The 15408-nt window shown below is 36.3% G+C and overlaps 1 protein-coding gene across 1 annotated transcript; it reads left to right on the top strand.

The window, feature by feature from the left end:
• Nucleotides 1-7056: 7056 nt before the first annotated feature.
• On the top strand, nt 7057-11935 carry LOC112769093 (protein PHOX1). Its single transcript, XM_025813509.3, has 3 exons — nt 7057-9445; nt 9555-9791; nt 11555-11935. Exons 1-2 carry the CDS (start codon nt 7339-7341, stop codon nt 9695-9697), a joined length of 2250 nt encoding a protein of 749 aa, XP_025669294.1. The 5' UTR covers nt 7057-7338; the 3' UTR covers nt 9698-9791; nt 11555-11935.
• Nucleotides 11936-15408: the final 3473 nt, after the last annotated feature.

Below are 15408 nucleotides of genomic sequence, written 5' to 3'. Positions count from 1 at the left end.
CGGCAATACAGATGGTACTTTAATCGGTCCGACTCCACAATTTGGTACTCAACACTTCTGCGAATTCTATAATTCTTCATACCTTACATTACTACCGCTCTGCTTTTGAATCTGTGGCCAACCCCCACTGTCTATGTTGTAATCGTCTTCACCGATATTAAAAACGGAGTTTTCTCGTGCATTGCGTCCAGATCCAATGTATGATAGTGACTGGGTACAGCTAATAAGGCCGGAATCGGGTGCGGAGCAGGCAGAAGATACTGAACTGATGCTTCGACCGACGCCTTTGGTACAAACTCTTCCTCCTCATCATCTTTAGAAGAACCACTATCGTTGCTATCGGCTACATACTCCTCATCGGGTTCCTCACCATCCACGTTCATGTCTTCTACTGGACAAGCATAGTGTAGCGGTAGTGGTGCAAGAGGTAGATCATCTTGCACAAAATTCGAGTGGACAGATCTACCACCATCGACATCACCAATTTCCACAGAAAGTTCCATCACTTGTTCTGCCATGATTCTCCCATAGATGTCAAACATGAGACGCACATGCTTGTCACCATAGAGGCAAAACAAATGAAACCGAAAAACTCTATTTTTCATCGGTGCTAACAATCTATACCCAACCCTTCCAACCTGTTTTCTCTCGCTAGAACCAATGTTCCTTAATATCAGACTCTTTAGCTCAGACAACGAACTTATTCGCTAAGTGCGCAATAGAATGGGATTATCACACTCAAATATCACCACAATGTCACTATTTCTCATATGACAATTGGGATATACACTTACAATCACATATCCACTACTACTAGATATTTTTTTCTTAATTTTTGGAAAAAAAATAAAAGAGAAGAAAAAGTGAGATGTTTGTAGAAAATACAAATAGTTGCAAGTCCTTTTATAACTATTGAAAATTTGTCGTACCGTATCTCATCTACAGTGTAAACGTCATAACTTATTATTTATCTCGTTTACAATATAAACGAAATAACAATGCGTATATTATTATTTACACATATCTTGTCTTATCTCATTTACACACATTGTTATTTCGTTTACACTGTAAATGAGATAAGTAATAGAATATAAATTAATGAAAACGTTACAAATTATAAAAAAAATATTTTATTTATTTTAAAAAATCCTAAAATTAAAGCATAAGATGGTATGCACATGTCTTTCGGTTTTGTTGGCTCAATTAATTAAATAATTTTTTAAAACCAAACATGATAAAGTTAAAACTTTTTTAAAAGTTATTTAAAAAAAATTAATTGAACACACATTTTAAAATTTAGATTTTTTTATAAATTTATTTTGGTTTATTTAAAATAAAAAAAATTATCTCTTACCATGAGAGGATTTTTTTATTTCCAAAGAAAAAAAAAGCTCTCTTCATGCTGTTTTGAAGGAAAAATTTCTCCACAAAACTTCACTCCTAGTTTTTATTAGTAGAAATATGAAGGAAAAAATAAAATATAAAAATCAAAAGTTACGAAGATTTTTTTTAAATAAATAATTTAAAAATTTTATTTATATGTAAAAATAATTTGAGTGTTATTTATGAATTTGTATTCTATTATTTATATCTTTTATGCTATAAATGAAATAAATAAAAATGTATTTTGTTCATACTTAAATAAAATAAGACACGTTAAAATATGAGTGAACACCCAATTCGGTCTCTGTTCTTTTTTTGATGGACATCGCGATCTTTGTCCAAAAAAAAAAGAGAGACAAATCGGTCCCTGTCCCATACTTCCGTGAGACGTCGCGATCCTTCCGTCATCTCCCCTGACCAAAACAGATGAAAATTGCCTACGTGTCAGTTAATGTTGCTGATGTAGAGGTTAACACTCTGTTAAATTTCATGTTGGCCATTAGGAAATGGACATGGGTCGATCTGTTCCGCTTTAGAAACCTAAAACTACGTCATTTTTTGGGTTTCACTCCACGTTCCAGTAGGGAATGGACATGGGTCGATCTGTCCCGCTTTAGAAACCAAAATTACGTCGTTTTTGGTCTTCACTGAAACAGAATGTTTTGAAAGTGATTCCACGCAGCTAATCTTTTACTCTTCTCCCAACCCAAATACAAATCCTAGGAGACCATGATTGGTACTGGAGAGCGTTGTTCATCATCAAACCGACGAAGTAGAGACGATTCAGGCTAGAGCTTGAATTCTAGTGGGAGTGTTGGAACTCTGAGGAAGAAGAAATGGGTTGCCCCAATTTGTTATTGTGGTTTTCATGCAATTTTGTTCATGTCAGGGACGGTGAAGAATCCATACAGATTATTCTTTCACTGTCCATACTTCAAGGTAGTTGTTTTGGGTTTAACTAATTTTTTGTTTTCAATTTCTATTCCAAAGATGCTAACAAATGGTAAATATTTTTGTAGACTAGAAAATGACATTGCAACTTCTTTGCATGGTTAGATGATTATATTTCTTCATGTGGTGAGGATGCTAGCAAGGCTGTCTCAGTTGGGGCATCAAAGCAGAAGCAGAATCGATTGGAAGGCCACGGTTATGTGGTGGATAACAAAGTTAATGAGTTGGAGGAAAGATTAATTGGTTTGGAAGATCAGTTAGATAAGTGTAGATTGAAAATGGGTGAAAGTAGATGTATTAGGTATGTGTTTAATTTGTTAGCATTTCTTGGTGGGGTTGTAATTGCAAGCTTGTTCAGAGCAAGTGTGTAAGATTTTTGATAGCTGAATTTTGTTATTTCCTAGTGTGTAAGATAACACTTTTGATGATGAATGAAATATGAATTATTGTAGTGAATTTGAAAAATTTGAACCATGGCCTGTGATAGTTGTGTTAAATTTCATCCCTATATTGATAAATAATAGCATATATGTCATGAAATAAAGTTAACAAATATACATGCTAGCTAAGCAATACATGTAGCAGTAAGTATCTAAACTCAAAGAAAGATGCATGTTCATATATTGATAATAAAGGAGCAATCTAGTTATTGAAACAACTTAACACATAATATGTCCATTCAAAATATGGGCAGCAACATGACCCTAAGTCAGATAACCAAAATATAGGGATCTCAACCATACTCCCTAAACCTAAAACCAGTAGTATTAAGTAACAAAATATAGTAGTTTTTTGAACCAAAACATGTGTCCTAAAGGCTTGTAGCCAAGATATAAATTAGTAACGAAAGGTAGTCCAATTTCATGTCTTTCTAGGTGGCTTAAGTCTTGGACGCCTGAATTGCACATACTGGGTCGGTGAAGGTGGGGCCTGACAACAGGGTTCTTTAACCTTCGGGTTTGATTGGATTGAGTTGTGAAGGCTACATCAGATAGACCTTCTTGAATGTTGTAGGAATTTGTAACATGCTGGACCTACAAAGATTTTTCGATGATGTCTCAGAAAATTTATGAAGTTAAGTAACTAGCTTTAAAGTTATATAGAGTAACTTTACCTTTGATTGTGGGGCATTATGTGATAAAGAAATCTCTTGTGGTTGACCTTCTGGACCTACGCCACTTGTTTTTTTCTCTCCTCTTGGTAGTTTTTTCTTATTTTTCTTAGCTTTGCCTAATAATGATCACAATAGCACCACCCAGAGTTAAATACATATAACAAAGTCTATTCAGCTATGACAAAACTAACAAAATAACTTTAGGGTCAGCTACAGCTCCAGCCACATTAGTGGCCTCAACTGCAGCTCCAATCACATTGTTTATTATTTCTCTTCTTCTTGGATCACATACACAATGTACATGCCAAAGCATGTCAGAACTATTGAAAACGACAACACACATTCGAAAAGGCAAGGGAAGGACACACACTAACCTGGCACGTCGCAAATGCCATGCAATCTCCGTCCAGGCTTCAACAAAGCTCCGTCAACCACGCTATCCAACCACCGTCAACAACAATATGTGGAGGTCAGTCAGTAACCTTGTCAGCAACACTATCAGCACGTCGCTCCAACTTCGAGAGGTCAACGATCACTTCAAGGGGATGACTCTTTCTCTACTAGGGTTTTCTAGTAATTACCAGAGCAACACAGGGGGGATTATATGGAAACCCCAATGTCACGTTCCCTTATTTAATCGAAACGCAATGTCTCAGACCCAAAAAATGACGTATTTTTTGTTTCTATAGTGGGACAGATCGACTCCTGTCCATTTTTTAATGGCCAACATGAAACTTAACAGAGTGTTAATCTCTATATCAGCAATTTTAACTGACACGTAGGCAATTTTCGTCTATTTTAATCAGGGGAGATGACGAAAAGACCGCGACGTCTCACGAAAGTATGAGACAAGGATTGATTTGTCCCTTTTTTTTTTTTGGACAAGGGTCGCGATGTCCATCGAAGAAAAGGACAGAGAGAGTTGGGTGTTCACTCTTAAAATATTTATATATTTTAAGTATAATCGAAATATGTAACACAATATATTTCGTTTATAGTATAAATGATATACATTTTTTTTATTTCTTTGACAATGCTTATATAAACAATTCGTTGGCATTATTAATAAGAATCACACATTTTAGAGATTTTTTATCTTTTTAGACCACTTTTGAGTTTTTTTTTTTTTTTTTTTTTTTTTTTTTTTTTTTTTTTGCGATAATTAAGTGCTTTGGATATTATGGTGTGTTTAGATACACATTTGAAGGATATCAACAGATTGAACGTTACATAGCATATTGTTGAGGCCTTAACTTCAAGATCAGTGTTATTATTTTTGTTTAATATAAAAGCAAATTATTAAGTATGTTTTATTGATTTTATTTTAGTATATGTACTACTAGGGTGATTGTTGTGTTAAGAATATAATTTAGCTTAGCACCTAGTTTAATTTTGTAATTGTTGGTGGCCATTTTTTAGAATTTATTGTGAATAAAGTAGTTGTTTTTATGTGTAAATTTAAAAAAAATAAAAAAAACTTGTAGTCTTCATAATAAATTTTTTTTTTGAACAAACGAGCTCAATATAATAAAGTGGAGCGACAGAAACAAAAGAACTCAAACAACAAAAGCAATAAAAACAGCCCGAACACAATCTCTATTGTTATTTTCGACATTGCCATCAACAATAAATTTCGATTACTTTATTATACTATTCTTGGATCCATGAACAATGCAAAACTCGATTCTACTATTTGTATTGTAATCATCTCCTAATATTAAAAAAGGAAATATTCTTTTCACGGCGTCAAGATTCAGCGTGTGATAGTGGTTATATAGCTGACAATTCCCAAACCGATTGTGGGAGAGGTAGAAGGTACCAAGTTGATTCTCCCACCGCGGTCTCCGGCATAAACTCCTCTTTATCCTCAATTGAACTACTTTTGTTGTTGTCCATGACGTATTTTTTGTCCGACTCATCAACATTCTTGTCCATGTGCTCCCATAGATTGGCACAGTCAGGGGCGGAGCTAGAAGAAATATTAGAGAGGACAAAAAATATTTACACAATAAAATAAGACTAAAATAAAATTTTAAGAGGGGGCTAAACTAAAATTTACATATAATTTACATGTAAAAAATTAAAATTAGAGGGCCATTGCCCCCCTTTCCTTGTACCTAGCACCGCCCCTGGGCATAGTGCAGACAGGGTGGTGCCAGTGGATTATCTTAGACAAAGTTAGAATATCCATAACCACCACCACTTACATTATCAACTTCTGTAAAAAGTTTCATCACTTGTTGAGTCATGATTTTTTCGTGGATGTAAAATATTAGGCACACATGATCATTATTATAAAGCTAGAAAACCTGAAAGCATAATACTCTATTTTTCATAGTTGCCAACAACTTATATCTAACTTTACCAATTTCTTTTGTCTTATGTACATATATGTTCGTCAATATTAAACTCTTTAACTCAGACAAAAAATCAAATGACAAGTGTCCAAAAAAAAAATTAAATTTTCACACTCAAATACAACCCATTTTTTCACAATTCCTAATGTGAGAATTAGGAATATTTATACACACTCACAAAAACAAACTCACTAAAAAATACTTTTTTATATAATTGAAAAATGTTGTCGTTTTATATCTCATTTACATTTAAAATGAAATAATCTTTTTTCTTTTTCTATTTATAGTTATATAGTCCAAGATAACTGCATGCTTATTTCATTTATAATATAAATGAGATATGTATATTTGTAAAAAATTTTAAAAATTTTGTTTACATTTAAATTAAGTCTAAAAATTCCATGTTTTATCTCGTTGTTTAAAGAGTAAATAAAATAAGTTAAGCTGCGTTTATTTACAGAGACAGGACACTGAGACAAGGACACAAAGACACAAACTTATTTTTTATTTTTTTCATTATTTTTGTTAATTTTTCATAATTATATTTTTTATTATTATATTTTTCATCTCAAATTTTTTGAATGAAAAAAATAAGAATAAATTGGATTTTCATAATTTGTTCTAATTTATCACCAAACAGAATACAAGAACATAAAATTTTGTGTCACTGTCCATCAGTATCTTATCCTGTTTTGTTCTCAGTGTCTTGTTCTATTCTGTTTTTAAAAATAAACACAACTTTAAAAAACACAAATTCATAAATAGCACTATTTGAATTTATTATTTAAAAAAAAAATCCAAATTACGATGAGTTTATAGTGTTAAAAGTTTGAACTTCTCCATGTTGTAGCAACATTCAACCAAATTGTTTGGGTATAATCACTTAAGAATACAAACTACTCTCTTTTATTATTTTCTTTTGAAGTGATGTTTACTCTGAACTTATATCTACCATATCAAATAAAAACACCGATTTTACTTAAAAAGAAAATCTAATTTATGATGCTCAAATTTCGTTACTCTAATTCCATGGTTAGCTAGACAAGTAAAAATTGGTAAAAATTTTTCATAAAAAAGTAAATTTGTTATTGATGATAATAATGTGTTATGTTTATTGTTTAATTCTGTTTTTTTTTTTTTTGGTTATGATTTCTTTACTCCACTTGTTGTGTTAAGTTTTTACGTTAAAAAAACAAAAAAAAATTGATATGTAATGCTGTACGCCTCTACCCTCAAACTATAATTTTACCTAACTTTTCAGGCGCGTTGGCGGTTGCAGTGAAACAGAAACTGTTGGTGCCAGGGTTGACTTGGGACCATGGGTACCCTAGCCCAAAAGCTACCCAAACAAAAACATGACCCGTTCCTTTTCTTTTCTTTTCTTTTCTTTTCCTTTCCTTCTTCATAAGCAACTTACATTCATTTCCCATTCTCTCTCTCTCTCTCTCTCGTCAATACTCTTCTCAATCTCTTCAACTTCAACAATAACCATTCATTTCTTTAATTATTGTTATTATTATTATATTATCACCGATGGGGAAGCCGACAGGGAAGAAGCATCAGCATCAGAATCAGCAGAATCCTCCCTCGGCGACTTCACGGGCCGCCGGCCCAACTTCCAAGCCCACGCCGAAGCCCAAACCTGCCGCCTTCGACGAAGACACAGCGATGTTCATAACCATGTCTCAGGAGCTTCGTGAAGAAGGCAACCGCCTCTTCCAAAAGCAGGACCACGAGGGAGCCATGTTAAAGTACGAAAAAGCCCTCAATCTTCTCCCACGCAACCACATCGACGTCGCAAACCTCCGCACCAGCATGGCCCGATGCTACACGCGCCTCGGCCTCGGCGAGTACCCACGCGCCATCCACCAGTGTAACCTCGCTCTTCAGGTCTCACCTAAGTACACTAGGGCTCTGTTGAAGCGTGCCAAGTGCTATCAGGCTTTGAATCGGTTGGACTTGGCGTTGAGGGATGTTCGGGCTGTGTTGGGCCTCGAGCCCAATAACCTTGCCGCCTTGGAGTTCATGGAGGGATTGAGGAAGGTCATGGAAGAGAAAGGGTTGGTTCTTGAGGAAGAAGAGGAGGTAGATTTTGATTCTGGTGGTGGTGCCAAGGAGACGCCTGCTACGTGTTTGAAGAAAGTTCCGAGAGAGAAATCACAGAAGAAGAAGAAGGGAAAGAGGGTTGATGATGAGGATAAGGCCGTTGCGGATAAGGATAAGGTGGTTGTTGTTGAGGAGAGTGCGGATGGTGATGCCGTGCAGGACAAGGAAGTGGTTAGCAGGATGGTTGAGGTTGAGGAAGAGAAGGTTGTGAAAGAGGAGAAGCTGGTTGAGGAAGAAAAGGTTGTGAAAGAGGAGAGGCTTGTGGAGGAAGAAAAGGGCGTCGCAAGGACGGTGAAGTTGGTGTTTGGAGAGGATATTAGATGGGCACAGCTTCCTGCCAATTGTAGTGTGAGGTTGGTGAGGGATATAGTTAGGGATCGGTTTCCGGGTTTGAAGGGTGTTCTTGTGAAGTATAGGGATGAGGAGGGTGATTTGGTTACGATTACTACCACTGATGAGCTGAGGTTAGCTGAATCTGCTGTTCATGAGAATGGCTCAATTCGGTTTTATATTAGTGAGGTTGATTTGGACCAAGAGCCTTGTTATGATCGAGTAACCAATGAGGGTGACACCCAAGAAGACGGTAGTAAGAGGAATCTGGGCGATGGTGTTCAGAATGGGGGTGTGGGACAAGATACGGTTTTGGAAAATAATAATAACAAGATGACTGTTATGGAGGAATGGATTTTGCAGTTTGCACGGCTGTTCAAGAACCATGTTGGGTTTGATTCAGATTCTTATCTAGATTTTCATGAGCTGGCAATGAGTCTCTATGCAGAGGCAATGGAGGATACGGTAACAGGCGATGAAGCTCAAGAATTATTTGAGATTGCTGCAGACAAATTTCAAGAGATGTCAGCGTTGGCAATGTTTAATTGGGGGAATGTTCACATGTCCAAGGCAAGGAACAGGGCTTTCTTTGCAGAGGATGGGTCAAGAGAACCTTCTTTCGAGCATGTTAAAGCTGCATACGAGTGGGCCCTAAATGAGTACAAGAAAGCTGAGATGAGGTATGAGGAGGCCTTGAAGATCAAACCGGATTTTTTTGAAGGATATCTTGCTCTTGGACATCAGCAGTTTGAGCAAGCAAGGCTATGCTGGTGTTATGCGTTGGCATGCAAAGTGGATTTAGAAGCTGGTCCTTCCGAGGAGGTTCTTCAGCTCTACAACAAGGCAGAGGACAGCATGGAGAAAGGGATCTTGATGTGGGAGGAGATTGAGGAGCAGCGTTTAAATGGACTATCCAAATCCGATAAATATAGAGCACAATTAGAGAAAATGGGCATGGATAGGCTTCTCAAGGATATCTCGTCGGATGAAGCTTCAAAGAAGGCAACAAAGATGAAGTCACAAATATATCTTTATTGGGGTACCCTATTGTATGAACGTTCTGTTGTGGAATATAAGCTAGGCCTACCAACATGGGAGGAATGTTTGGAGGTTGCAGTCGAAAAGTTTGAGCTAGCTGGAGCTTCAGCAACGGATGTAGCTGTCATTATAAAGAATCACTGCTCTCATGAAACAGCACTTGAAGGTATGGGCTGGAAAAATATGATCTGTTTTGTGTATTTCTTGGATTTTTATTAACATTTCATATATTTCTTGATTATAGAGAACTAACAAACCAATTAACATAACTGCAGGGTTCAAAATTGATGAGATAGTACAGGCATGGAATGAAATGTATGATGCTCAAGGCTGGCTGTTTCGTGCTCCATCATTTCGACTTGAAGCATTGTTTCGTCGGCGCATTCCTAAACTACATTACATCTTGGAGCAACTTTAAGTTTTCTTCTTCGGTTTTCTATTCTTTAGAGGCATCATTAGTGCTTCCATTATCTTCATAATTGTGAAGGCTGCTTCATCACATTCTAAGACAGGTAAGCAAGATTATACTAGTACTAACTCTTTAGTCTACTCCGAAATCTTTACTCACCCTGACACAATTACGAAGTTGAAATCATTGTGTTCTTTGAGTACTACTAGGATTTTATTTTAGAGTATTTATACCTTTGGTTAAGCGAGATCTGTGTGAGCAATCTCTGCACACATAATACATGACACAATAACATCTGTTTGATCTATGTCGCCAATTCCACTTAGTGGGGTAAGGTTTTGTTGTTGATTGTTATAACAGTGGTAGAAAACACCTCAGTGGAAGTCTTTTTTATCTATACAAATTTTTATATATGCCAAGCTGCCTTTCATTATTAGCAACAAACGTAAAGGATGCCAATATCGACAACTGGGAGTAATAGATAAAGATAGCTGCTTGATTATATCTTTAGTTCTTTACGAGTGTGATGCTAGTGTATTTATTAGGAATGTACTGCTGTACGATATTAGTAATGGCCTACATAAATATAAAGTCTTTTTTAAAAGAGAGGGGGGGGGGGGGAGAAAGTTTTGATATAGAGTGGTCAGGTTGCTAAGACATGATATGCATTTAATTGCGGGGAAAAAAGTATATGCTAAGTTTCACTTTTTGTCAGATTTCTAGGGAGACGATTAGAACTGCATCTTGTATTAGATAGTTTTGTGTAAACATTAAGATGAGAGACTTGTGGGGGTCGAATAGTTTGTCCTATAATATTCTGGTAGATGGTCATTGAATGACATTGTCAAAAGAATTTTTTGGGTTACAATGAAGAGTGAAGATTGTTTGTTCTATAATAGAAAAAACATTAAAAGAAAAACATCATGTGCAATGCACCCTCCGCTTAAAAATTTAGTTACAATCTTTGCTATTCACCCAACTTCACTCTTCACTAAAGACATTCCCAATTTTTTTATGGTACTACATTTTCACAAGATGGAACGACGCTGTATGAAAGAAAGAACGTCATTCACATTCAGAAAGAGTACACATTAGAGAGAGAATATCAAACCACAAACCCTAAAACTAGTAGAAGGCAGTGACTTGTGTTGATTGGCATTTGATAAGGACCATGCTAAAACTTATAGCCTAATACCAGTGTATATTTGCTATTTTGCTTTTTGTATTTTCACACGGTTTTGGAATTTATCAAGTCAGAGGATTTGAGTTAGTGTATTTGATTGATTTCATGATTTATGAAGGCCAATTGGCACTGACTTTTTTCTGGATAAAATGGTGTCAGAAGGGTGCTAATGTTGGGGTGGTAGGCTTGGAATTGAAACTTATTGAATGTTGAGTAAATCTTCAAATACCCGTTGAAAGAGATGTGGGTGCTTCAAAGATTTGCTATATCAGTTTGGTCCTTCATAATGTGAAATAACTAACAAAATAAACATCATAACTAAAGGATCAAATTGGAATCAAAACGTATAGAGGAGTACTGAATTGGTGTTCATTTTTAAATATTGAGCATACACGTTAATGTTCAAAACCTGAGAGTACTAGTTTGATCTCTCTGCGTCCCTGTATCTTTGAAAGATTAATTTGAATGTTTATTTGTGTTCGGCTATTTGTTAAATTGTGCATACTCTCTATGCAATCGCCACCAGATTGAAATAAGTGGCGATCGTAGCCTTCGATAACTAGTTTTGTAGTCTCTTGTTTATTTCATTTGAAATTTTTGAATAATTTTTAATTACTTTCAGAGTATCTTTATCAGTGTTGATATCTGTGGTTGAACCGAACAATTTCTTGACTTCTTTGCAGGGATATTTTTTTCTCTCCATACTGCTTTGATTTAGCTGATTGATGGTACTATTTTTTCTGATGCCAGTTTTGCAAAGGTTGGGGTTTTATGCCAGAAAGGCTGGTCATATTTATTTTCTGTTAGGAGTGATTTGATGTGAGGTTCTCATTCTTTTGTGTTGTAACAATTATATGTGATGATTCCATATGTTGTTTAATGATAGTGAGCAATTTGATTTGTTCAGTTTGCACCCTCTTTTTTTAGGAGGGAGGAACAAAAACAGAGGGAAAAAAGTGAGAATTGTAAGTCTTCTAGTTAAATTAGTCGAGTGAATGTTGTCAAATTATTGTTTATAAGTGTAACATTTCATGGGTACTATATAGCAGATTGCATTATTCATCTTTCATATTCTAATTCCCCTTCCCCTCTCCTTTTTTACCCCCTCTATCCCCTCCTTCCTCCGTATATTTTTTCAATTTTTTTTCCTTCTTTCTCTTCGTTGGTGAAAACTTATTAGTTATTACCAAGATACTTATTCACTTGGTACTTTTCTTTATCAAATAGCTTATAACAAATTGCAAGTAAACTCAAGTTAATTAGTTATATTGTAGGCCTGTTCTAGCCTAACTTGTTTCTGTCCTTGTTATCACTGAACCTTTATCCAAGATGAGTCATTGTTCAATTCAATTTTTTTAATTAAATTAGTATTTTAAATATTACAAATTAATTATATTTGTTCTTTTGTCACTCTATTGATAATTTCTATCAACAATTGATGTAGAATGTTAATTAACAGCATATATAACACCTAGTATGTCTAATTACTATTAGATATTAATTAGATATATTTATAAAAATTTATTAATTTAGTCTTTAGGTTATATTGAGATTAAGATTTATGTAATTAGAGAAATAAACTAAATTGATAAAATTTTATAAATATATATGTTATCAGTTAACATTTTAACTCATCAATCATTAATAGAGTGACAGAAGAACAATTGTAATTAATTACCTGTTAATAAAGTGACAGAAGAATAAATTTAATTAATTTATAATATTTAAAAGATTAATTTAATTAAAAAAATTTTTTAAAAACAAATTTAGAGAATGACTAATTTTTTAGAAATTAATTTAATCATTAATCTATCTATGTATTTAGTTAATAATTTAGGTGGTTCATGTTGAATTTGTGTTTTTTTTTTAATAACAATTTGACGTGTAAAATATTATATGGATTCTACCTATATTCAAATTAATCGACCCAATCCTCCAAATCAATTTACTCTAGTTACATTTATTCAAGTAAAATTCATTAAATTGGTCAAATTAGTGGAATTGACAAAGAAACTCGTACCGAAGGATACCTGCGACGGAGAAGCTAAGGGAATTTCGAAAAATTTTCATAGGATGGACTCCATGACGGATTCAAAAAATTGTATTAATTGAGACAAAAATATATAAAGTAAATTTTAGATATAGATATATTTTTTTTTGTTTTTTATGATATTTTACTGGTCAAGAACTAATTTATCGTAGATTTAAACTCTATTTAAGAGTTTATCGCGAGATAATGAGTTGTTACATACACAAGATAAAATTTAAACTCAAAGTGAATGACTAAACTAATCACTCGATTATCTCAAGTTTCTTTAGATATATTTAAACTTTAAATTAAAATATGTATTGAAAAAACTAAAACTACATATGTAAACGTCTCTACACATTTATTATAGTATTTAAATGATGAAAAAATAAGGGCAATTTACGCATCTAAATTGTTTGATCTCCAATATTACGCAAATACATTGTTTCAGTTTTTAATACGCAAATGCATTGTTTCTATATTTTATGTAAACCGCTACTGCCAGTAGCGGTTTACGTGTGAGTGTGTGTGTGTGTGTAAACCGCTGCTGGCAGCAGCGGTTTACGTGAGTGTGTGCGTGTGTGTAAACCGCTACTGGCAGTAGCGGTTTACGTGTGTGTGTGCGTGTGTGTAAACCGCTACTGCCAGTAGCGGTTTACGTGTGTGTGTCTGAATGGGGCTGCCTATATAAACCATAGAGGGACCTAATGTGAAGAAGTAGAGTGTTATTCACAAATGGAGGGAGAGGATAGTTTTGTGGCTCTGGTTCACTGCTCTGGAAAAATTCAAAAGAGCAAAAGGCATGGTGTAAAATTCACAGATAGAGAACCGCTTAGTGTTTTTATTCGATCTTCGAATACGTTGGCGGAGATTAAGCAAAGCATATTACGGAAGCTCGGTGTGTGTGGGACGAAGTGGGTAAAAAAATTATTTTACAAGATTCCCATTGATGTTGTGTCAACTGGTGTGAGATATGAGACCTTCGTGATCGGGTCGGATGAAGACTTGCATGTCTTGTTTCACTGCAGGCGTAGTTTTCCGGAGGTGAGGGTAACTGAGCTGTTTGCAAAGTTGGAAGATGGTGTGGATAGCTCAGGGGCATCGGCCCCTAATCCTCAGTCGATCCCAGCCGGTGGTGCCTCAACATCGATGCCTGTGGTAGCAGTGGCAGTTCCGAATCCGGAGCCCGAACGTGCTGGGGCTGTTCATGCATATGTTGGTCCTGTTGTTCCTGATTTTGAATGCGATGCCGGACCGGATCGGGTTGAGAATGCACTGTTTGACGATGATTTGGATGTGGAGCCTGTTGATATTGGTGGGGACAGTGATGATGATATTCCAAGAGGCGGACGTTCAGCCCATAGATGTTCCGGTTCTGCAACACAGGAGTACCCTCCCCACCTCTCTTCTTTGAACTTGGAAGCCATCGGCCAACAGCAGAATGCAGATGCAACATTCGAGGGGCAGGGGATGCATGATGGGACAAATATGTCTGAATTTCAGATTGGCCAATCCTTCCAGAGTAAAGAGGAAGCCGTGTTGAGTGTGAAGGATTACAGTATTCGGCGTGGAGTTGAGTACAAGGTTATGGAGTCCGACAACCTGAAATACCAAGGGAGATGCAAGGAGTTTGGTAACGGGTGCACGTGGTTGATTCGGATAGTCATGCGGAAAAGGAAGGGCACATGGGAGGTTAGGAGGTACAACGGTCCGCACACGTGTATGGCCACATCGATATCAAGCGACCACAAGCAGCTTGATTATCATGTTATCTGTGCGAGGATCTATCCATTGGTTCGAGCTGATGCGTCGGTGTCTATTAAGGTGTTGCAAGAGGCCACGGAGGCGACTTATGGATTCATGCCTAGTTATCGGAAGGTGTGGTTGGCGAAGCAGAAGGCAGTAGCGCAAATATATGGTGATTGGGAGGAGTCATATGCAGATCTGCCTCGGTGGATCCTTGGAGTCACATGCACGATGGAAGGTTCGATTGCTCTATTGAAGACGTCCCCGGTTAGGGTGGGTGACCAAGTTGACGAGGATAGAGTTTTCTTTCATCGGATGTTCTGGACGTTTCCTCCGTGTATTGAGGCTTTCCGCCACTGTAAGCCGCTGATAAGCATCGACGGCACACTCGGGGGTATGTTGTACTCCACCCAGCTGTGGAACAACCCTGTCAACCTGATGCCACTCGATGACCGCAAAGTATATCAAGGCAGTCACGGCTCGCCACATGCGGCTGTGCTCCTCTGTAAGTATCTCTGGATGGACCACGGCAAGTACATCAAGCGCGGAGTAGGGCTCCCACACAATCTGAAATTTAAGAACTCATCAAGGACTACAATAACAAGTATATATCTAGTCACGAATAGAGATCAAACAAAAAGTAAAACTCTTGCTGCTATAAAACTTACATCACGAGCGGTCAGTCGATCCAATGCAAGCCGATACCTAATGACCCTCTGCTCCTTTCCATCATTAGGAGGTAAGTAGGCAGACCACCTAAAT

This window comes from Arachis hypogaea, chromosome 18, assembly GCF_003086295.3.
Source record: "Arachis hypogaea cultivar Tifrunner chromosome 18, arahy.Tifrunner.gnm2.J5K5, whole genome shotgun sequence".
NCBI classification, from domain to species: Eukaryota; Viridiplantae; Streptophyta; class Magnoliopsida; order Fabales; family Fabaceae; genus Arachis; species Arachis hypogaea.
This window is presented reverse-complemented; position numbering and strand designations above follow the sequence as displayed.